The sequence below is a fragment of the Semicossyphus pulcher genome, unplaced genomic scaffold (assembly GCF_022749685.1).
Source record: "Semicossyphus pulcher isolate SPU_LCO1_2020_fin unplaced genomic scaffold, fSemPul1.0.p SCAF_23, whole genome shotgun sequence".
Taxonomy (NCBI): Eukaryota; Metazoa; Chordata; class Actinopteri; order Labriformes; family Labridae; genus Semicossyphus; species Semicossyphus pulcher.
Window position 1 is genome coordinate 14,517,857 of NW_027211697.1, and position 23,070 is coordinate 14,540,926.

At 39.2% G+C, this 23,070-nt stretch overlaps 1 pseudogene and 1 gene segment (V, D, J or C); both read right to left on the minus strand.

Moving 5' to 3' along the window:
* Positions 1-5,972: 5,972 nt before the first annotated feature.
* Positions 5,973-23,070, minus strand: part of LOC138602572 (immunoglobulin gamma-1 heavy chain-like) — a 38,535-nt pseudogene continuing 21,437 nt past the window's right edge.
* On the minus strand, positions 19,727-22,601 carry LOC138602926 (immunoglobulin heavy constant mu-like). The segment is given in 5 exon segments: positions 19,727-20,282; positions 20,390-20,701; positions 20,735-21,019; positions 21,187-21,468; positions 22,512-22,601. Coding segments are annotated over 5 exon segments (1,272 nt in total).

Consider the following 23,070-nt stretch of genomic DNA (forward strand, 5'->3'; position numbering starts at 1 on the left):
GCAAAGTAATCAACCTCATTTGTATAAGTTGTTGAATGCTTTAATATTTAATAATGTATCGTGGAGTTTGTTACTGTGACAACATACACTATTTTATCAGTGATTGGAACATTGTCTATTATTTCCAATGTTCTAAAGACTGTTTCTGTTGTTGCTGTAACAGTGAACTGATGTTGAAATCTTTGGTGGTCTGAGGGCTCCTCCTGTGGTGGCTTCATGTTAGTGTTCACAAGGGGAGAAACTGTTTTTATCGATGATACTTGGTGCTCAAATATTGTAAAAGTTAATAATATTTCCCAGATGTCAAGTTTTTAAAGTTCAGATTTCAGCATAAAGTTATCAGCACTATCTTGTTGCTGCCGTTTACATTCCCCCAAACAACAAATCCAAAAAGAGTGCAACAGAATTATAATTTTAATTGTGCTAATGAACCAGTGTATTAGTATCTAAATAACTCAAATATGACAATGTATCTTTTTCTATTCTACTTTAAACAATGTGTCCTTTTGTTCTGTGTGTTGCAGGAATGGGCTAAAACATTGAATCATTGTGGAACTCTGTTGTGCAATGACAAATGAATGATGTTGAATTCTCGATGAAAATGACTTTAACATTCAGACGAATGAGATTAAACAAGACTTCAACATTGAATCTATAATAAGAATTTACATTATGGCACATCAGTATTACAAACATATGTTCCAACTGTCCCCAGTGATGGTTGTAAATAGAGGAAGTAGTTTTTGTACGACTCTCCTGTTATTGTCTCTCACTGTGTCTCTTCTGGCACAGTAATACACAGCAGTGTCTTCAGTCTTCAGACTGGTCATCTGTAGATACAGCTGCTGTCTGCTGTTGTCTCTGGAGATGGTGAACCGGCCTTGAACTGACTGAGAGTAGTATTTGCTGCTGCCATCATCGTAGATGTAAGCGATCCACTCCAGTCCTTTTCCAGGAGCCTGTCTGACCCAGACCATCTCATAGCTGCTGAATGTGAATCCAGAGCCTGTACAGGTCAGTCTGTGGGATTCTCCAGGACGTTTAACCACTGGTCCAGATTGTGTCAGAGTCTGACCATCAACACCTGGAGAGAGGATAAAAACATCAAGTGAAATCAGCTGCTGACAGATATATACGCTATGTAACATGAATATAGTGATGATCTTCACCTGCCCAGCAGACAGTTAACAGCAGCAGTCCTGTCCTGTAGTCCATCATGTTAAACTGTGTGTCCACTGTTCTCTGTCCTCCTCTCTGCAGTCACATAAGTAGAGGAGGAAGACATCACAGTTTGCATTGACTCCTCCTCACAGGGAGAAACTGGCCCACTTTAATTTACCTCACCTCTCGTGTATTAAAGTTTGCTCACATTTGTATGAAGAGACAAAAAGACTGATCATTCTTTTTGGCGCCTCATCAGAGGAAACTTGGCCTTTTCAGAATCAGGTTTATTGCCAAGTAGGTTCACACATACAAGGAATTAGTTTTGGTGGTTTTGGTGCAGAACCATTAACACAGAACTAGAATAAAATACGTAAAAGACTTCAATAGAATAAGATTAAAAAATAGGCAATAAGCATAAAAATGTAAAAAACAACACGTATAACACAAAATATGTACAACAGGTGTGAATTAAAAATTAAAAACTGTACATATGTGCAGGATATAAGTGAGTGCAAAAGCTTGCGGTATAAAGTTAAAGATAAGAATAAAAATAGTGCAGCGTATAGACAATATAAAAGTCTAGTGTGCGTTAATGTAACGCATAGTCTGAATTAGAGTCTTAAACAATCGTGGAATGTTGAGTGACTGAGAGGCTGCATGAGAGTCCATGTCACGTGGGGGGGTGGGGTGGGGTCGGGGCCTTGTTGACGAGGCTGGCAGCAGAGGAGAAGAAACTGTTCCTGTGACGGGAGGTTTTCGTCCTGATGGAGCGCAGCCTCTTGCCAGAGGGGGTCCTGGAGGTGTACAGGTCCTCGAGAGATGGCAGATTGCAGCCAATCACCCTCTCTGCAGAGCGGATGATACGCTGCAGCCTGCCCTGGTGAGCTGCCCGAGCTGTCCGAGACCCTTCCAGACTGAGCCAGCATCTCCGCCTGAAAACTGCTGTTGTAGTTTATCAGAGTACAGACGCTTAGCTTCTCTCACCGCCCGGCTGAAGGTGTATTTAGCCTGTTTGTAGCCGTCTCTGTCCCCACTCCTTAATGCCTCCCCCTTTAACTGCCTCAGCTGTCTGAGTTTGGCTGTTAACCAGGGCTTGTCGTTGTTGTAACTCACCGTGGTGCGTGATGTTACACAGCAGTCCTTACAGAAGCTGATGTATGACGTCACAGCCTCTGTATACTCATCCAGACTGTTGGTAGCAGTCCTGAAAGCGTCCCAATCCGTGCATTTTAAGCACACCTGAAGATCCTCCACAGCTTCACTGGTCCACTTTTTTGATGTCCTCAAAGCAAACTCATGTAGATGCGTAGATGCAAACACATGTAGATGCGTAGATGCAAACTCATGTAGATGCGTAGATGCAAACTCATGTAGATGCGTAGATGCACGAGCGTGCCGGCCCGTTTCCCTCTCCTCCTGCATTTCACTGCATTGGCAAAGGTGAGGGCACCTTTAACCAGAATGTCCAAGTATTCCTAGGATTCTATAAGGAAAGAGGGAAATAAGTCCGATGGTGTTGTAGTCCTTCTGTCCATGAGCTCTTCTCTGGTGTAAGAGCTGCGTGTGTTTTGGCAAAAAATTGTATTTACAAACAAAACAAGACAAAACATGGCACCAACACATCGAGGCAGCCATCCGCGGCGCCATTTTTTCCAAGCTCCAGTAGAAGCATCCCTCAAGAAGGAGGTAGAGAACAGCTGGATGTCTTTGTCAATAGCAGAAAAATCTTGGAAGTGCAGATTGAATTCTGTCCAAAGAGATGTGATCCCAGACACATATTTCCCTTTCTTAGCAGAGAAGTTGGCCTTTGGAAAAGCAGATTTAATTTCACACAGCGTGGGGAAGTGTGCAGCATTGAAGTTGCCTCATTGTGTCTCAAAGAGACGGAGCTTCACACAGAAGGCTTTCATGTGTGTGTAAAGCTGTGGCACAAACTGCTCTTTGCCTTGTGGGCTCTTGTTCAGTGTGTCAAGATGACCAGTCAGATGAACTAAAAACGCCAGGTCTGCCAACCATAGAGGGTCACTCAGTTCATGAAGAGGTCGGTCCTTCTCTTTCAAAAACTGGTCGATTTCTGATCTCAGGGAATAAAAACTGCTGCAGCACGGAGCCACGACTTAGCCAGCGCACGTCAGAGTGGAAGAGTAGGTCCCCGTATTCAGCATCGATTTCAGGAGAGCCTGAAATTCTCTGTGATAGAGCCCTCGAGCTCGAAATATGTTTTCAGAAGTGATCATCACGTCGCCAAGCTGGACCTTCTTGGCACAGAGTTATTGTCAAACGTTCTCGTCAATTCCTGCAAACAAACAATGAACAAAGCGGCCTCTGTGCTCTCATCACATGCAATCAAGTAGAAATCAAAAGCACGAGCTTCATCTGACACTTGATGCTTTAAGTCAGCTGACAAGTCTTGGATTCGCTGGGCGACTGTGTTTCTGGACGTGCTGACGTTGAATTCCTGCATTTTCTCTGGTCACATTATTCCTGCCACTTTAGTGAGGCACTGTTTTATGAAGTCACCCTCTGAGGAAGGTTTCCCGTGTCGGGCAATGAGTTGAGCTACCTCGTATCTGGTGACTGTGGCATCTTCTTGTGTTTTGTTAGGATGGAAAAAATACTGTTGTTGAGCTAACAGGCTAGCTGCCATTTGCTTAACTTTCTGTTGTGGCTCGGCACCAGTGTAGGACGTGTCGGACTGATGCTTGGTTTCATCGTGTCGTTGAACATTGTAGTCTTTCATCACTGCAGCAGTTTCAATGCAAATCCAACAGACACACTTCCCCTTGACTTCCATGAAGAAATATTCATTTTCCCACCGTGTCTGAAACTTTCTGCACTCACTTGCTAATTTGTGTTTCTTTGGTTTTCATGTTTAATCATGGATATTAATGAAGCTTTAACAACAAAGTGAGGAAACGTGTGTAAGCCCTCAGAACATAGATGCCATTTAACCCCATGTTATTTAGTCAAAGACAGAAATTCCATCTTTAATGTTTCATTTGTTTCATGGAAACCTTTTTGAGACAGAGTTGTGAAGAGAAATAATGTCACTATTTCACATGTTGACACTTCACTGTATATTAAATATCTTTTTATACATTATAATCTTTGACTTTTCCTGTTTCTAAATATGTCTGTTCTGTTCTTAACAGTGAACTGTTGTTATAATCATTAGTGGTCTGAGGGCTCCTCCTCTGGTGGCTTCATGTTACAAGTGTTCAGGCACTGAGGGGTTTTTGTTCAGCTCTGCTGATGGTTTGTGTTACTGTGGCTCTCTGGCACAGTAATACACAGCAGTGTCTTCAGTCTTCAGACTGTTCATCTGCAGATACAGCTGCTGTCTGCTGTCGTCTCTGGAGACGGTGAACCGGCCTTGAACTGACTGAGAGTAGTGTTTGTGGCTACTGTCACCCCTGATGTAAGCGATCCACTCCAGTCCTTTTCCAGGAGCCTGTCTGATCCAGTTCATCCAGTAGTTGCTGAATGTGAATCCATAGGCGTAACAGGTCAGTCTGTGGGATTCTCCAGGACGTTTAACCACCAGTTCAGATTGTGTCAGAGTCTGACCATCAACACCTGGAGAGAGGATAAAAACATCAAGTGAAATCAGCTGCTGACAGATATATACGCTATGTAACATGAATATAGTGATGATCTTCACCTGCCCAGCAGACAGTTAACAGCAGCAGTCCTGTCCTGTAGTCCATCATGTTAAACTGTGTGTCCACTGTTCTCTGTCCTCCTCTCTGCAGTCACATAAGTAGAGGAGGAAGACATCACAGTTTGCATTGACTCCTCCTCACAGGAGGGTGACAACTATTTGAATAAGATACCACTCATTCCTTCTTTTACTGTTTTAAATTCACTAACTTGAACTGAAGATCTGCTCCCAAATAAAAACAGAAGAAGTCTAAAGTTTTTCTTTCTGCTATAATACTAAACTGCTGTTGAAATCATTGGTGGTCTGAGGGCTCCTCCTCTGGTGTAAACTGTGTTTACATCAATTATACATCATCATTATCAAATTGTAGTCAAAGCTGATGGACAATGTTTCACACATGTTGAGTAATTAAAGTTAATTACAATTGACACACAGGTGAGATTCACTAAACATAACAAACCTGCCAGTCTATGGCACAAACTTATCCTACCCACAGGCCACCTTCCCTAAAGGCTTGCAACCCTACAGGTAGGTCTAACAAACGCTCGGACAACAGATGCTGCAGCTTCTTGATGCTGCTTAAGGTATTTCTTTCTGAGGCTTACCAACAAATGGAAACTTGATCCACTCTGAGGAGCTTGTTTTGTTTCTATGTTTGAAAAAGCAAACATACTCCAAAAACGTACAAAAAACGTCATTTCCCACCGTGAATTTCTACCACTGCTCTTCTGCAACAAAGCTGACCTTTAAGGGCACAAAGGTAAGGCCAGGTGGGTCAAGCTAGCTGGTTTGATAAAAGCCAGCTAGTGAGATTGCTTTTGGTGTCTATGTTAAAAACATAGAAATGCTTAAAAGGATCCTGGATTCATAGATTTTATTTCAACAACCGAGATTACAGGCTTGATATATGTATAAAGAGTCATGTGACCAATGATCAGTGCTGTGTTTACTGCATTCTCCATCTCTGAGAGCATGTGCACGGTTCTACATGTAATGTTTAGGGTCTGAGTAAAACTGTTTAAATAGAGTGTAATGAGTCTATAATAGTCAACAATGCTATCTGCCTGCAGGCCAAAATGCATGGTAGCTAGTTGACAAATACTCTAATGCCAACATAAGCAGTAATGTGTCGGTGTGATTTATTTTTTTAGTAAACCTGAATGACATTCATCAGTTCTGTCTCGTAAATGTCTCTTCACTTTGGACACATTCTGAAATGCTCTCCAAATCCACATTTCATCCATTCCACGAAGGCCTCAGAGCAAACTTTCTGCAGACTTCACATAAGATGCCTTTCATGTGTCTACTCCCATGAGTTGGGGTATCCCCGCAGCCAACAAGTGTAGTTCCTTTTGTCTGAAAAACTGAAGGGAACTTTGCTCGATCCACCCTGGAAGGACTGCAGGAGTGAGTAACAACAAAGGTCACTCCAGGAAGAACATGCATCCATGGTTTGGTGGCAGTAATAAACTTAACACTCTGGCTGCTTTTTTCCACTGAAGAACGAGAAGATGAACAAAACAAGCAAGGTCAGTTTCTCAAACAATATTTACTGCAGTGCCAACATGTCATCAGTATAAACATATTGTCAATATACATGTATATGTCATACTTTTTAAAAGCTCATGTTACCCACAGACCTAATACTTGCATTAATCTGTAGGCTGTGACCAATCACATATCAGCAGGCTGCTGCGTATGCGGGAAAAACAGTCCGTGTGGAGAGCAAAAGCAGGCAGATGACATCCCGGCTCCCATCAGCGGCTGTCTGGCGATGATTTAGTGTTTTATTAATCTCTATAAACAGACATCATGCTAACAGCTAAAGATACATCAAGATCAAGATTCAACTTGAGTTAAATTTCCTGACACGGTGTCACAAAAGCCGTTCAGCGTTTAGATTTCCCGACTTCTTCAAATGCATAAGAAATGATCAATCCGACCTCCGTTCAACAAACGAGCATTTTAAAAGTAGTTTCCTCTTGAGGACAGACCTGACAAAGCTTCATGTTTACTACTTACTAATCCGCATCATGACGTTGAAATTTCGGCAAAGGCAAAACCCGTTAATTAAAGTAAAGAGCAAGAAAAACATTTTAATCACATTATATTGTTAAAGGGTCCAAGAGGAGACAGAGCTCATCCTTAAGTTAAGACGTAGCAAAGACTCTTTTATCACAGCTCACTGGGACACTGATAAAACAGCTATCAGTTTTATGAGTAACACCTGTGCATTTGCAGCTATGACGGGTGAAGTGTCTTTTTGTTTTTGTATTGAAGATTTGAAGTTGTCACAATTTTTGTCGGTACAATATTTTTATGGTTGTCTGTTGAAGTAGCATCAGATAGAAATGTACTTTTTGACTGTTTGGGACAAGTGGCTCACTTATTAAATTTCAGTTTAATTTTAAAATAATAATACATTTTATTTATATTGCGCTTTTCATGACACTCAAAGGCACTTTACAGGTGCTTTTTAATTACACTATTACACTATAATTAACTATAATTACACTATATTATTTCCAAAAATGAAAATAATTGAAATCTCAATGTCAAATGACTCTGCAGTAGACCCGGGTAATTATCGCCTCGTCTCCAATCGGCATTGATGGGAACACAAAAACCATGTTGACACGCTAATCTCCGCCCCCTTTCAGGTGCAATGCCATGCTACGTCGGTAACTTCTGTGACTCCTTGTCAACTCAGCTACAATTTCCGCCCGTCTCCTTCCAAGCAGCGCTCGAACATCGTTCCAAGTTGTGGGTGCCGAGTTTGATAAACAGACTGAGTAATAGGTACAATAAAAACCTTTACTAACCCTGTCCCCGGCACGTTTGTGACGTCAGATGGTGACGCAGCAGAAAAGAGACTGAAAGCACTACACTCCACTGGGAATGGGAAAAGAGACCATCGGCATCTATAAACAATACAAACAAGCAGTTCTACCTCAAAGACAGAATGTGCACACATTGACAGTAACTCTGCATGTGTATGTATGGAGGAACAGAAATGGTTAGAAAAACAGTCTCTGTTCTTCAAGTGAATGTACCTCTGTGTCTTAGCATTTAGCAAGTCCAGTTCAGAATCATCAAATGTCTACCCAACTGGTGTTTCACAGAGGATGCAGCTCAACATTGCTGTACGTGGAGCTTTGTCTCACTCTTGTGGACAGTCTAAGTAACACAGGGGTGTTGGTATTGTGAGAACAATGTACTGCAGTATAAGCCTATCCTTGAAGAAAGTTATGACCTTTTTTTTATTGCTGATTTTATTGATGTTTGGAGATAGAACCTGCGGTCCTGAGAGAGAGAGAGAGTATTATTTTACCTTTGCTTGCTTCTTTCTAACTATTAGATGTTTATTTATAAAAAATGAGCTGATATCATATCAGCAGTTGTACATACCTTTACATTATGTGGGCCTGAATTGTAAATGGTAATACCTTTGTGTCTAGGCTAGATGGTGTGTGTCCTAAAAGTTAGGTGGAGAGAAGGCTGGAAGTCTGTTGCACAGATGTTGCAGCATGACAGGGTAGAGTGATCAGGGCAAGCAGCAGGCGGAAGCATTGAGTAACACCCAGCTCCCACTAAAGTAAATGGACTGTACTTGTGTGCTTTTCTAGTCTTTGCGACCACTCAAAGCTGCTTTTACACTACATTTCACATTCAACCATTCACACACACACTGATGGCAGGACTGCTACGTAAAGTGCCCAACTGTCAATCAGATATCACATTCATACCCGTTGGCTATGCCACCGGGAGCAATTTAGGACACTTCGACCTGAGCGTGAGGGAGCTGGGGATCGAACCTCCGACCTTCCGTTTGAAAGACGACCGGCTCTAGCACTGAGCCACAGCCGCCCCTAGTAAAGTACCAAATTACAGAAGTGAAACAAAGTTATGAGCAACGGTGCATCACAGACACCAGGTGTGAGGTGGGGTTATGCCAGTAAGAGAAACAGAGTGCACATTTAAATATCTCATGTCGTCTCATGTCAGTGTACATGCACAATAGTTTTTGCATTGCTTGTCAGGACCTGCTGAAGGTTTAAGTCTCTTAATAATAGAACCGAGAACTTTTGTCTTTTGCAGATGCAATGGAGATGATAAACAGAGTAATGCAATAAATAACATGATAAAACAATTAAAATGTCAATAACAACAAATAAGTGTTACGTATTAAAAAATGTTTTGGTGAAATAGACATTTAGACAATAGATAGTATGAACAATTAAATGGAAAAGCAAAAAATGGATCAACATCAATGGTTAATGACATTTAAACATTTTTGTTCAGCAGACATAAAGCTTTTGTAATTAAAACAAAGGAAAATACTTACACAATACTCTTAATAATGACTCTTAAGTTAATGAAAAAAAGGCAGACAAAATAAGTCTTACAGAAAGTTCACCTTGTTTCATTTAACCTGTGAAGACAAAGAAAACAAATGTTGAGTGAAAATGCACCAAAGTAATCAAAGTCCTGCTTTTCCAGTTAGGCCTACATTACTGTATAATAAAATATCACAATGAGTACTTGTCTGACATCTTCATAATTATGACCTTCATAGTTTAAGTAAAATGTTCAAAGCTAAATGTTGGTTTTTGGATTTCAAAAGTATTTGAGTCATTTTTTGTAGGGTTATATACTTTATAACCTTCGAGGTAAGACCAGATTTAAACAGTTGTTCGGTCAGTTAATTCAATAGACAACAACGCATTTTAAAAAGGCAGTATTGGCATGTGTCGAAACATGTTGAGGTGGACCAGGTTGTTCCCTTCATGCATTCTGTACCCAATGGACCTGACAATAGCTTTGGTTGAGTTTGGTTGAGCCATAGACTCGTGGGACACTTCACAGCTATACACTACATCACTCTGTTTCCACTGATCAAGGCTGAGCGATAACTGGCCATAAGCCGAATAGGATCCTTGGTTTTCTACAGGCTCTGTGGTATGGAACGTGTATGTTGAATCTGCTTTCTCGTCATCAACAAGCCAAGACACCAAAACCTCACGAGGGTAGAAGTCTTTCACATAGCAAGTCAAGGTCACCATTTCTTGTCTAGTATGTTCTACTGGAGCCAGCATAAACACTGAAGGACGCCGAGTCGGTCCTCCTGCAAGCATGAGAGAAACATTAAACCTCCTGCCACACATACAGTGCTGAAGAAAATCTCTGCTGCATAATCAGCTGAGAAAGATCACTGGATTTGATGGCATGATTAGAAAAAATAAAGACAGCCCTTCAGTTTTCTTACCAATATTCCTTTCAAAGGGTTTCTTGAGCGGTTCATGTAAATCTGGATGAATAACAACACAGCTGGGTTTTATCCCCCGGGTCCAGTCCTCAAATGTGATCTCGAGTGGTACTCTGTAAAGGCCTCCACGTCCTTTTTTGTCCTTCGATTTGGCATTAGCGATTTCAGTTCCTTCCTCGTCCTCCCAACGTACCTCTTCTACTGATGGCGTATTTACCTTGACTTCACATACTATTGTTCCTTTTCCTTTTGAAAACAAGTCCTCCAGTGAAGGGTCTTTGATCACTACGTCAGCAGCTAATTCACTGCATCCGTCACCTTTGGGGCTGAGGAATAAGGGAAACATTATTGGACAGGAATGGCTGCAAACCAATGAGAATATAAACCATAGAAATTCACACAAAATGTTTCAATAATTAGTATTCATTTACTTACTAGAGGGAGAGGACGTCTGTTTGTAGGACACAGTGGATCTATTGAACGTTGCACCATTTTGACCTTTCCCTTCAAACTCGCATGTATAATTAATGCTCTCAGTCCATTCACTGGCTGGTACTTTGAGAACACTGTAAACACTGTACAGTCCATTAACTGTCTTTTTCTCTGCAGAAGAGCTTTTCATCACATTTGCTTCATCGGCTATTGGTGCTTCATTTTTCAGCCATTTGATCTTTTTGATTACTTAGTGAAAAATCACTGGCAATGCAGGTGAAGGCAACCTCCTGATCCTCATAACATGAGACAAACACTTTAACATCTGGTATCTGATAAGGCATATCTGAAAAAAAAAAAGATATAAACAAATATATGTATGCGCAAGCAGGGGATGTGTGTGTGTGTGTGTGTGTGTGTATAATATATATATGCAGAAGCAGAGGTTCATGTAGTTTGATAAAACTCAAAGGATCTCTTTAGCTTGTTTTTAAAGTGTGCAGAAGGACTCGAGGAAAATACAATTGAACAGCAGAGCTCTGATGCTCGCTTCTGCATATACATTGACTGCTCAGGCAAGCAAACATGGAGTTAACTTGAACGTTAATTATCACCATAAAGGTTCAATCTATCTGCATCACTATGATTATGCAGATAGATGGAAAGAAGCAGAGCACACAACAATAATTTGTTCTTCAGCAGGTGCAGAGGGCATGCAGAATATTAGTAATAGATAATATAGACTGAGTCAGCAGCTGTATGTGCACGAGAAAGTGCCAACCTTCTCATTCCACCACACTGTTTGGTTAACCGGTCAGGTCTGCTCATTATGACATTAGAAACCTTAGAAACACTCTAACCTTTTAATAGCTAAATTATTTTTTGTGCTCTCCTTTGTGTTCACGTTCCTTCATAATTGAGTATATTGTAAAACAATTACAACAGTGATGGCTCACTTTTACTTTTAGTTCAAACGTCAAAATATCAGCTCAGGATAAAGGTACAATGACGGGGTTAGTCTACCTCTGATAACACCTCTAAAGAACACAGTAATAAAACCAACTAGTAGAGACACATTGCACCAATAACATTTATCAATGTATTATTATTATTGATTAGTGCACCGTAAGAAATGGATCTTATGTATTTGGTACTGTATTCTACTGTTATCTACTGGCAATACATGTACGCTTTGTGTCATCACAATCAATTTGAAAACCTTTTAAATTGTTTCACAATGCTAAAATATGTTAACAGCTCTGCCATGTTAACCTGCTAAATTTCAAATCAACTACTATAAAGGCATTTATATATGACTAAACACAAGACTTACGTGGATTGATGAATGTCCCCTGTCCTGTTCCTGCTGTATTTGTCACAACACATTGGAAGGGCTTCATGTTGTCCCAGTCCTGTCTGCTCACTTTGAGTTGACTGACTCCCGTATAAACATTGTCTTTCAGTACTGGAGGATACTGAGTGAATTCCGGCAAGTCAGACCCCTGTTTGTTCCATGTGTAGGTCACTGAGGACGGTGTGAAGCCAGTGGCAAGGCAGCCAAGAGTGACCAGGTCACCAGTCCCAGAATCACGTTGTATCAGAGGATACACGGTTGGCTTGGTAGGAGATGCTAACAAAGTAGAAACAAAAATGCCGTTAAAAAAGTGAAGTGAACATTTAAAATAAGATATTTTTCATCAAACATAAGTTAACAATGGAATGAAGTTGGCTTACTTCATCAAAAGCATAGCAAAGCATTGCAATCAAGGATACATTTTAATACCTTAACCTTTTCATATGTTGAATGAGAGAAGTGCGCTCCGTACATACATCTTTATCTTATCACATTTCTTTAGATGTTATTTGATGAACTAGCCTCCCTCAGTAATATCATTTGTGGTCTACTCTTTTTAAAATATAAATGTCGATAACTTTTAGTCCGTAACTTTGATGATAATCATTGTTATTTTTTCAAAGTTAAATGGAGTGTAGCTGTACATTTGACAAACATACAGTACTGAGTTTATGGCATCATATCATTTTGTTAACTTTAACTTTTGTTTAAATTAGGCAAATATGTTTGAGATTAAACAGTATTCTTACCTGATGTAACAGTTACCATTGTACCCTTTCCCCAGTAGTCAAAAGCTTCATAGTAACACAGCGCTGAAATTACTGAACCACTAGTCTGAAAAGGCTGTCTACTAACGTTGAGAGCTACTCTACTCTACTCTAACTTTTAATAATGCTCGCTTTGTCATATATTTTCTTCCAATGAAATAAAATACACTTAGTATAAATCTTCACCAGTGTCTTCAGAGAATTTTTACCGGCGAACAGATGGGTTTTTTTTTTTACCCTTATAGTAAAACACTTTCATTTTGTGACACTCCAAATCTTTAGAGGTTTTAGCAATTTAAATGTAACTTAAAAAGGGATTTAGCAGTGCAAATCTTACCTGATGACACCGTTACCATAGTGCCTTTTCCCCAGTAGTTGAAAGCACCCCAGTTGTCACAGTTCAGAAAGTCATAAGGACTTAACACGAAAACTTACTTTTTACTGTAATATCCCTTAATAATAACTTCTCATCAAACAGTTTGATTTGAACTGTTGCCAAAACCAAAGTAAGATATAAACCTGTCCATAGAACTACCAGCCAGGAGTTTTAATATTATCAGAGATTCTATGCCAGCCTACAAAATACTGTTGGCTATGATATCCTTGTTCAACACTTGTGACCACATGAAAAAAGATGAAATTGCATTAGTAATGGGATCAATGGGAGTTTCATTCACTAATCAAACATATTAAAATCACTTACCTGAAGTGACAGTGACCATAGTGCCTTTTCCCCAGTAGTCAAAAGCCCAGTTGTCACAGTTCAACAAATAATTAACCGCTGCATACAAAAACCTGGATCTCAAGCATCTACATGTTCCATAGTGTGTGATTTTGTAATAATCTACCCTATTACATAGTTACATTGGCCTCTGCAATTACCAACTTTGAAATTGGATCCGCTCAGTTTAAATTGAGTCTATGGATTTTAACACCTTTAACATACAGTATTCCAGATATACATTAACTTACGGAGTCAAAACTAGATTTCCTAATTCTGCTTCAAAATCAAACAAACAAATTAAAAAGACAAAAAAAGTGTTTGGCTTACCTGATGTGACTGTAACCATCGTTCCTTTTCCCCAGATGTCAAAAGCACCGTCACAGTGTGATATGTGAACACATCCAACATACAAAAACAAGCACCTCAAAGACTCCCTTCAAGCCACTGAGGTCAAAATACCTTATATTTAACTGTGTAATCACCAAATTGTCATTATCAAGACCAAAATGAATTATTTTACCTGATGTGACGGTCACCATGGTTCCTTTTCCCCAGATCTCAAAAGCATTGTCACAGTGTGATATGTCAACACATCCAACATACAAAAACAAGCACCTCAAAGACGCCTTTCACGCCACTGAGGTCAAATTATGTGATATCAATGACATTTTAAATGTAAGGAGAGGTTTCAATTGAACTATAGTACGAAAATACTTGGGAGCTTGTATCATATTCTAAATTGTTGTACTTACTCAGTAAATTAGTGTATATATGTAATATTTACTCTGATCTTATGTTTTAACTAAAGATTAAATGTTAGTTTGAGTACAGTTTTAACCAACATACATTTTTATAATGAAAAAAACCATGAAAAGCAAACATGTTTCACTGACCAAAGCAATCCCCAATGTACCATTTATTAACCACTTCCCTAAAGGTATTCCTTTCCTGTGGTGGGGCTTATATAAAACTAAGTGTTTGCCAACAGTTGGTGTACAGCTTTATCACATCCTCCTGTCACCTTCAGTTACTGCAGCGTGGATAACCAGATATACTTGATTTAGCTGCATTACTTGGACATGGATATAGGTTTATGATATCGGGCTGTCATATCCACTCAATCATCCACAACATCCATACTGAAAGTATCTCATGTTTTAGTCCATTAACTTTTTAGGTTTAGGTAACGTATGGATTTTAGTCATTCTGACTCAGTTCTTACTGGAGGATTTTTAATTATTCTCGCCTGTGAATCTTCAAGAAGCAATGTCAAAACAGCTGACAAGCTTTTTCTGTTTAACTTGGCAACTATTATCAGGATCTCCATTCATCATGTCATGGTTCAGATTTGACAAAAGGTTGGGCAAACCAAAACATCGGAAGGTGTCCCTTTAAGCTCTTGTAGCGATCTGGTTCAAATAACACCGCCCAATATTCCTTGTGTTCATTCACACAGTCAGCAGCCACAATCATTCAATAACCCAATCAATAAAGGAGTTTGTTTAGTAAACAAAGGTGATGAACTTAAAGGTGATACCGTCGATGTGCTTAAACCCCACGTTTCTGCAATAGGAAGTTCTTCTAAATGTTGAAGTTGTTTCCATCTTTAAGCACAGTTGCTTTTTTCATGAATTGCTCAGCTGAATCTTCATCCAGTTTGGGCTAAAACGTTTGGGGTGCGTGCTTTTGTCAGCGGCACCTCGTCTCGGTGCTACAGATACGGGCTGGTAACTGAGTGGACATACTGCGAAAGGTTTACTTTAGCGGCTTCACCTGCAGCACACACACGGCGTGAGGTTGTGTGTGCCATCAGGAAGTGGGATGCAGCGAGCTTTCATTTCCAACAGTTACTGTCACCAGGCTGATTACGCTCATTAAACATATATTTAAACATTGTTAGAAATGTTGGATGACATACCTTATAAGTAACTGCAGCAAACTGCTCATTGGCTCTGTCATCACCATTCATATCTGCCAATTTGGTTACAAGATCACACATTTCTAGCCTCTTAACTTTGGTCTCAATTGAACCAGTGAGAAGGTCAGACTCATTAAACACCACCTCAGAGGCTTCCAGCTCTGTCTGATGTGTGCTGCCATGATGTTCTACAAACCAAGAACGCTTATATGAAACTATCCCTCTCTATATCACCATGAACTCTTCACCACACAGCAAAACAAACACACTACACACATACATATGTTCTGTTGTACTGTTTAACGAGCTTTCAATATTCTGTGTATTGGATATATCTGATTTATGCTGCTGCTTCACGTTTGTGTAAAAAGCTTTCATCAACACTTTTCTCTAGACATTTTTTAATGTTATCTTTGTCTGTGAGGATGTCTGCTGTGTGCAAATTTGCCTCTTCACGCTTGGTTACGTGCTGATTTGCAAATATATGCAATGAAAGATGAGTGTCTCACTAGCTCTGACAGTTTCTACAAAGTTCCATTGCCACAGGTGTGGTCCCAGAGGTGCATAGAAAATTGGAAGTGACTCTCGAAAGATGATATGTTTAGCAACGCCAGGAAATTGAAAACCCTTCTGCTCTTAACTGATAACAGAAGTCTGCAGGACAACAAAATCCTCAAAAGCTTTTAATCATGAGCACTCCATCATTCCTTCTCCCTTTAGTTTTATGTCTCCCATAATCTCATATATTTTTGTCTATTATGTGAGTGTTTGTAGAAAGCAAAGATTTCAAGTCAAAATTTAAAAAGCATCACAATATTTCCATTTTCACTGCAGCACTGTAAACCCAAACGTTCAAATTAATTAAAAACATTAACTAGTGTAAACTTAATTATTGGAAAAAGTTCTACTAACTTAAATATTTTCAGTTCCTGTGACTTTTTCTTCCTTTTTGAGTTAGCTAAACTCATCATTTTTGATTTACTTGAATTATCTTGCGGCTTAATTAAGCACCACTCTAAAAGTATAATTTCACTGTACTTATTTCTATTGTTTCAATTTAAATGCGTGCGTCTGACGTCATCAACGTCAGTAACGGTAGGCTGTGGGAACGCGGGGCTCGGAAGTCAAGAAAGCTCCACAAATGCCTGCAGTAAGGTGGAACTACGCTCTTATCGGCAGTAATCAGCATTTCTCTCACCGTAAGTGTTAAATATTTATATGTCTTTATATTTTAAAGCATTTGTTGATATTTTGGGATCGATAACGTTGAGCTTGTGTTGATAATTGCTAGCTAACATTAGCCAGCAGTTGAGTCAGGAGATTCACATTAATGCTTGAATTATTTGCACAAAGGTACTGTAGAATATAAACTTGTAATATATGTCCAAATGTTAGTTTGAGAGTAATGAAACATTAGAGGAAGGAATTATGACTGCTTGCAGAAGATCTTTTAAAGTAGCATTGTATTCCTAACTTCAGGGAAACCGGGGCCACAGTTGGTGATGCTTTGAAACCAGACAGTAATGAACCTGTCCAGTGCGCATTTTTCCGTTCAAGACTTTCAAAACTGGTTGAAAAGCGTACGTTTTTCATCGACTATTTGAAGATAACTAAACGTCTATTTTTAGACATATTTTCAACGGGAAAATGCGCACTGGGTAACGTCAGCGAGAGAGAGACAGTGCGGGTGACGTTAAGTATAAAGTTAGCAGTAACGTTAGCTGTAAACATAGCGGTGCAGTGTCAGTGTGTGTACAGTCTAGGCTATTTGTCGGTGAATAAATGCTATAACTCCGTTTAAAGTGAGGGGGGTTAGCTCCGAATCTAGCGACAACTTCAGGCCAGTCTCACTTAAGGTGGACTGACCTTTAAGGTGGAACAGCTATTCTCATTTTAATGACAGCAGCAGCTCAGCCTGTTGTTGTTGTTTTTACACAAATCCCGTCATATACCATATACTACGGTGACATGCAAAAAAAAAAGAAGATACTACCCAGGCAGAGTTATCAGTGATGCAGAGCATGGTCAGCCCTGTCATTTATATGCCCTTTAAATGCACATTTCAGCATCATTTTTCTGAATCTGTTCTCTTCTGTCATTTCAGAAAGCATTTTAAAAAATCATCGCAGAGCTCATGGACCTCTTGGCTGCTCTCAAAATGGAGTCTGAGGTAATACGGATTAGCTCTTTTACCTGTTTTTCTTTGTTGATAACATATGTCACATTCTGTGGAGGTTAAAGTGATAGTTGTGGTTCTTACTCACTTAGTGGCTAGTTACTACTTTATAGGAGTGTGATAGATCCTCCATGTTTGACTCCACCACAAGTTTGAGCTGAAAAATGTTTTTGAGGATACACAATAATACACATTTGTCTGGGATTCATTATCAATGCTCTTTTCCAGCCCTCTTGCTTTCAAAGTGGTGGAACCGCTTTGTCTCTGAATCACTAAGAAGCGCTGCATGTTTGTTTGACAGTACAGGTGATGCTCTCGTTCTCGCCACAGGGAAAGAGTTGACAGGTCAAACTTGGAGTATTTATTACACTTGTATGGAGGAACAAGTACCACTGTTTGGGGAAGAACCACAACTATCACATTAACCTAGTTATATTACTCTTGAACTGACTTATTGATATTGCTGTATTGTCCTTCCGCTCTGTTTTTAAATTTAGGTGAATGCAGAATTTAAACATCACAAGCCAGAGCCTGCCCAGCACATTCTACGCTGAGCTTGACCCCCATCTTCCCCGACTGATAAATATGTGAGTAGGTTTTTAGTGTAGATATATATTCTGATTGGACTGTTTAAAATGAGGTTTATTCAGTAAACTTCACTTCTATTCTATTCTCCCTATTGTTTTAGGGACTTCATGACATCCACACAAGGTGTACCACCCTTCTCCATGCCCTGCCTCTGTATCTGTGTGAGGAAGTCTTTCAGAACCTGCACAGTGAGTCTCCTTGAATGATTACCAATACCACTCTATATTAAGTGAACAGTTCATCAAAATGCACATTTTCTCACTTACCCTTGTTCAGTCTGTCTGTCCATATATTTGGTCTTCCCATTACTAATGAATGAGATCAGTGTTGTTTTGTTCACAGCAATACGGAGGTCTGGTAAAACATTTCCAAATATATGCTGAGCTTAGCATCGGTCCATCTCACAACACAACTCTCAAAAACATTTTTAACTAAAATATAACTTACAAACATAACTCCAAAAGTTGGAGTCAAAAAATATAGCAGCATAGGAAGATGTTGTTGGGTAGAGCTTTGTTTTTGCTTAATGAACATTTTTGATTTTTTTTCTACACTACGACCCACCTTAAGGAGTCAAGTGGCTTCAATGGACACCTCCTTTTTAACAACTTAACGAGTCTCAAATAAGGAAACTGTGGTCTACTTTTTTTGGGACACTGACTGAATTTTTAGAATCTAACTGTCTGAATGTGAAAGTAAATCTGTTGATCTGAAACACCCCAAAAGTACTGCGTAGTAAAGTGTGCATATTTTGTTTTTTTCTTTTTAAACTACCTTCATACTAGCTGGACTAGTTTGTAATTAGTATCTCTCTTTCCTTCATTCAGGACGAGTCTGATGAGCCAGAGCTTGGAGATGTTTCTGTGGCCATCCATACCGTCATCAGTGATAATGACACAAGTCCAGTTCACTGCTAAGTGGTGAAAATCTCTGTCGTCATCTGTGTCGTCACAAAGAGACATTGTGGTCAGCCTCACCAGACTTGCTCCTGTAATGTTTGGACTCATTTGTGCACTATACCGCACCTATCCAAGATCAAGGACCAGATCTACTCTAAAATGTACTCACATTTTCTACTAAAATGTCTTTCTGTGTCTTATCCCTATTAACCGTGGCGTAACAGTGTGTAAAATGGAAGTGGGCAAGAAAATACTGTTCAATAGAAGACATTTACTCAAACTGTTAAAGTTGGTTTTACTCGATGTAATTGAGGCAATCACTTGCCACAAAGTTTTTAAGTTTTGAGTCACATGGTTTTAAGTTTCACAACCAATGTGTTTGTGTTGAGATTAATGAAGAATAATGACAAAAGAGACTAATAAATACTGAGTTTTGTTAACAAAAAAAGAGTTTGTTTGTGTACTCATTTTGTTAAAGTTCTGTTAACTTAATCCCTTGGGATAGGCGAATCAAAACTTTAAGTCACATGAACGAAAAATATTTGAGTTGGCTTAATAAGCACTTTAATTTAACTGTAATCAAAAGGTATGTGTAGCATGTAATCCAAATATTTAAGCTCTGAAAACACTTGACTTTTAAGTTGATAAACTTAAAAAAATTAAGGCAATTGATTGCCTTAAATTTGCCTTAAATATAAGCCTATTTATTGAGTTACTTTGTGCAAGCTTTTCAGTTTGTTTAAAAATGTAGAAGTCATTCATGAACATGTAACAAACTTTTCTCCATGCAACATTTATTTGGAACAATAAGCATGCTTCTCAAGCTGTTAGACAATGTGACAGACAGTTTGAAACACCATATGATGACAAACAAAACTACATTGACATGTTGACTGTTGTGTTTTACAATCACAAAGACTGGTGACATCACAGGGTGCACATGTTACCGCAGCACAGATTACACACACAGACAGAACAAAACGTGAGCACTACATACCACATGCAATCTAAACTGTTTCGCATTCACTCGAGTTACCCTTGGTCTGAGACACTGATTTTGGAATCATGGAGGATCTTTCGCTGCCAGCAGGCCAGACGTTGCACTGTAACACATTTGTCTCCTCAGTTGGATAGTAAATACTTGTAACTAAGTAGCCCTTTGGAGTCTTCTGTGGGGGGAGGTCAAAGCCATCAACATAGTTGCCAGTCTTGTCTCCTTTATTCTCTGCCCAGGTGATGTAGTAGTCCTGCTCTTTGTCACTGGAGACCAGACACACCACAGTGAGTGGATCCTCTTGGAAGATGTTGACTGTCACAGTATGTTTCGTCTGATCTGAAAGAGACACTTGTTTTAGCAATGAGGTTCATCTACAAGATTAATGTTCATTTTACACACAGCTTGCTGTTTCATCAATGAGTTTCCATCACTCGGTAACATACCTCCTTTGTGGACAGTGAATTCTTGAATTACCGGTGTCCTGTTGTCTCCTCCAGCAGAACAGCGCACTTTGTTAACTTCCTGCCACCTCGACAAACTCCGAGTCATCGTGCTGGTTCTGCTGTGTTGACCGTTTCTGGATTCTGTTTTCTCTGTTATGTTGTCAGTCACATTGTTTCCGTCAATTAGCCAAGTTATCTTCATCACATCTACAATGGCCTTGTCTTGTCCAGTAACGATACACTCCAACTGTGCCTGATTGTTATTGAACAGCTCTTTGGGACTTGGTTGTTTGAGTGTCATTGTGACAGCAGCTAGGTTACTTGGAGTAACAGTAATGACTGTACCTTTAGAGGCCTTCTTTGTATATGGTGTGCCTCTGTGCGTCATCTCACATGTGTAAACAGCATTACTGTCCCAGTCTGTGTTCTTCACATTCAGGACACTGACAGATGAATACAAGTCTCCGGATGATTGGGCGGGGCAAGAAGTGAAGTCTTGTACATTGATTCCATTTTTCTTCCATTTTACTGACAGGTCTTTGTTAGGTAATTCCTCAATTGTACACACCAGAGTCTGAGTGTCTCCTCTTGGCGCTGATACCAGATTTATCTTTGGAGGGGTTGAGGCCTCTACGCGTAGTAATGAAAAAGCAGAGGAAGATTAGTTAAGAAGATTGTTCATTGTAGACTTTGTAGATAAAAATTTAAAATAGAAAATCAATTGCTAACATAAAAACAAGGTCATGCGTTTAGACTACACATAAGAGAGCCACGATAGAGGGTAAAAAATTACATACTTTCAACTTTCACACTTCGGGGGCCTTGAGGATGAGTCGCAGAACAGTTCAAAGACTTGAAGGAGTTCCAGTCAGATTTTGGTACGTTGACCAAACTGACTCCTATATATTTGTTGTCTTTGACAAGCGCAGGATATTGTACAGAAGTCAAGCTGTTCCCTGTGGCATCGGTCCACTGCAAAGTACCCTGTGGGTAGAAGTCGTCTGCCATACAGCCAACAGTGATTGTATCTCCAGTCCCAGAATCGCATGGAACCAAAGGGAACAGAGTCGGTGGAGAGGCTTTCAAAGAGAGAGATTTTATAAGGTTAAAATAAAATTAATAGAAATTAACAAATGATCACAACTCATCATATATGAATCATATATAAATAACAACTATTTTATTGTTATAAAATATATTGCGGCAGATTTCAGAATCAGTTTTATTGGCCAAGTATGTGGACACTTTCAAGGGATGTGACTCTGGTACTGACACTTAAACACTAAAAACTAAAACTACTATATACTACGACTACCAAATGTTTTGTTCAAGAATTCTTATTTGATATACTGAACAATTTCTGTCTAAAATTTAAAATTATTTTGTTATCTTTATACAAAATTTAAGCATTTCACAGACATGAACCTGAAAAGACTTTAAATAATACAATTTTTAATAAAACGTAATATAAAGAAAAACATACTGATTAAATAAAAATGTTTACATAATGAACTTGCGTATTAAATCTTAATGTTAGAAGCTAGTGAAGCCAGTGAAGTCACTGCACTGTTCTGTGGCCATAATAATCGTATATGATAATAATCAGTTTTAATAAAGTATTGAAGTATTTATTATTAGAATGTAGTGGGTCTATTGTTTAATTGTAACAAGACATATAAAACACTTGATGAGAATTGTTTTCTCAGAACTTAAACTGATCAACAGTTCAGTGTAATTATATAGTCCTATTAAAGTCAATGCTCCTGGAATTTCAAAAGAAACTTTATAATATATATTTAACATTTTATTTAAGTGTGAGCTCAATAATCTCTTCACTCAGAGTTTAATTGAAGGGCATCGAGACCTTGTATTCAAACACACAAACCTCTCAAAAACTATGGATTTCAATCGGCCGGGTGGATTTAAAGATTAAAACGAACCATCTCTTAAATATGAACTTTTAATGCCAAAGAGGAACTTTTCTAAATGCTTTCTAAGAAACGGCTGCAGTGAAATCATTTTTCTAAATATGAACTGAGCTGAACCTCTCAAACATCAATGATCATTTTAAGAAAAGTAAAAGAAACTAGTCTCTAAATATATTACATTAAATGTGACTTACCTGAATAAACGCTGACTTGAGTCCCCTTACCCCAGTAGTCAAAGGAGTCACAGTGATACGCCTCCATTCAAAGCTTGAACAAAAACCTGAAGTACCAGAAACATGTGTTAAAACCTTATTAGACAGAAGTCCTGGTCAGGAGTCCCGGTCAGTGTGAAACTCTGGTGTCATCTTGTAAGCGTCGGCTCGGAGTGATGCAAAATATTATTTTAAAGTAGAGGTTTACTGAGAGGTAACATTTACATCTGTGGACTAACTGTGGCTGTAAACGACTAAAAATCGGACTTCTAACCACAAATCTGCGTATCAAAGTCATCGACACAGTAGTGACCACGTTTTTAGAGGGATATATTTCGTCCTGTGCTCTTTGGTCCATCACATGAATGGTTGAGTTTGAGATTATTGCTGTAAGGTTTTTGTATGGCTCTGTATCTCAGTGCCCCACCCGAATAAGCACTGTGATAAACCCTCATACAAAAACCCAACACAGTTTCCTGCACTGAAGAAACAGTGCAGAACTATTTAAGGTTTTAAATAGGTCATTTACTTTTTTGCATTA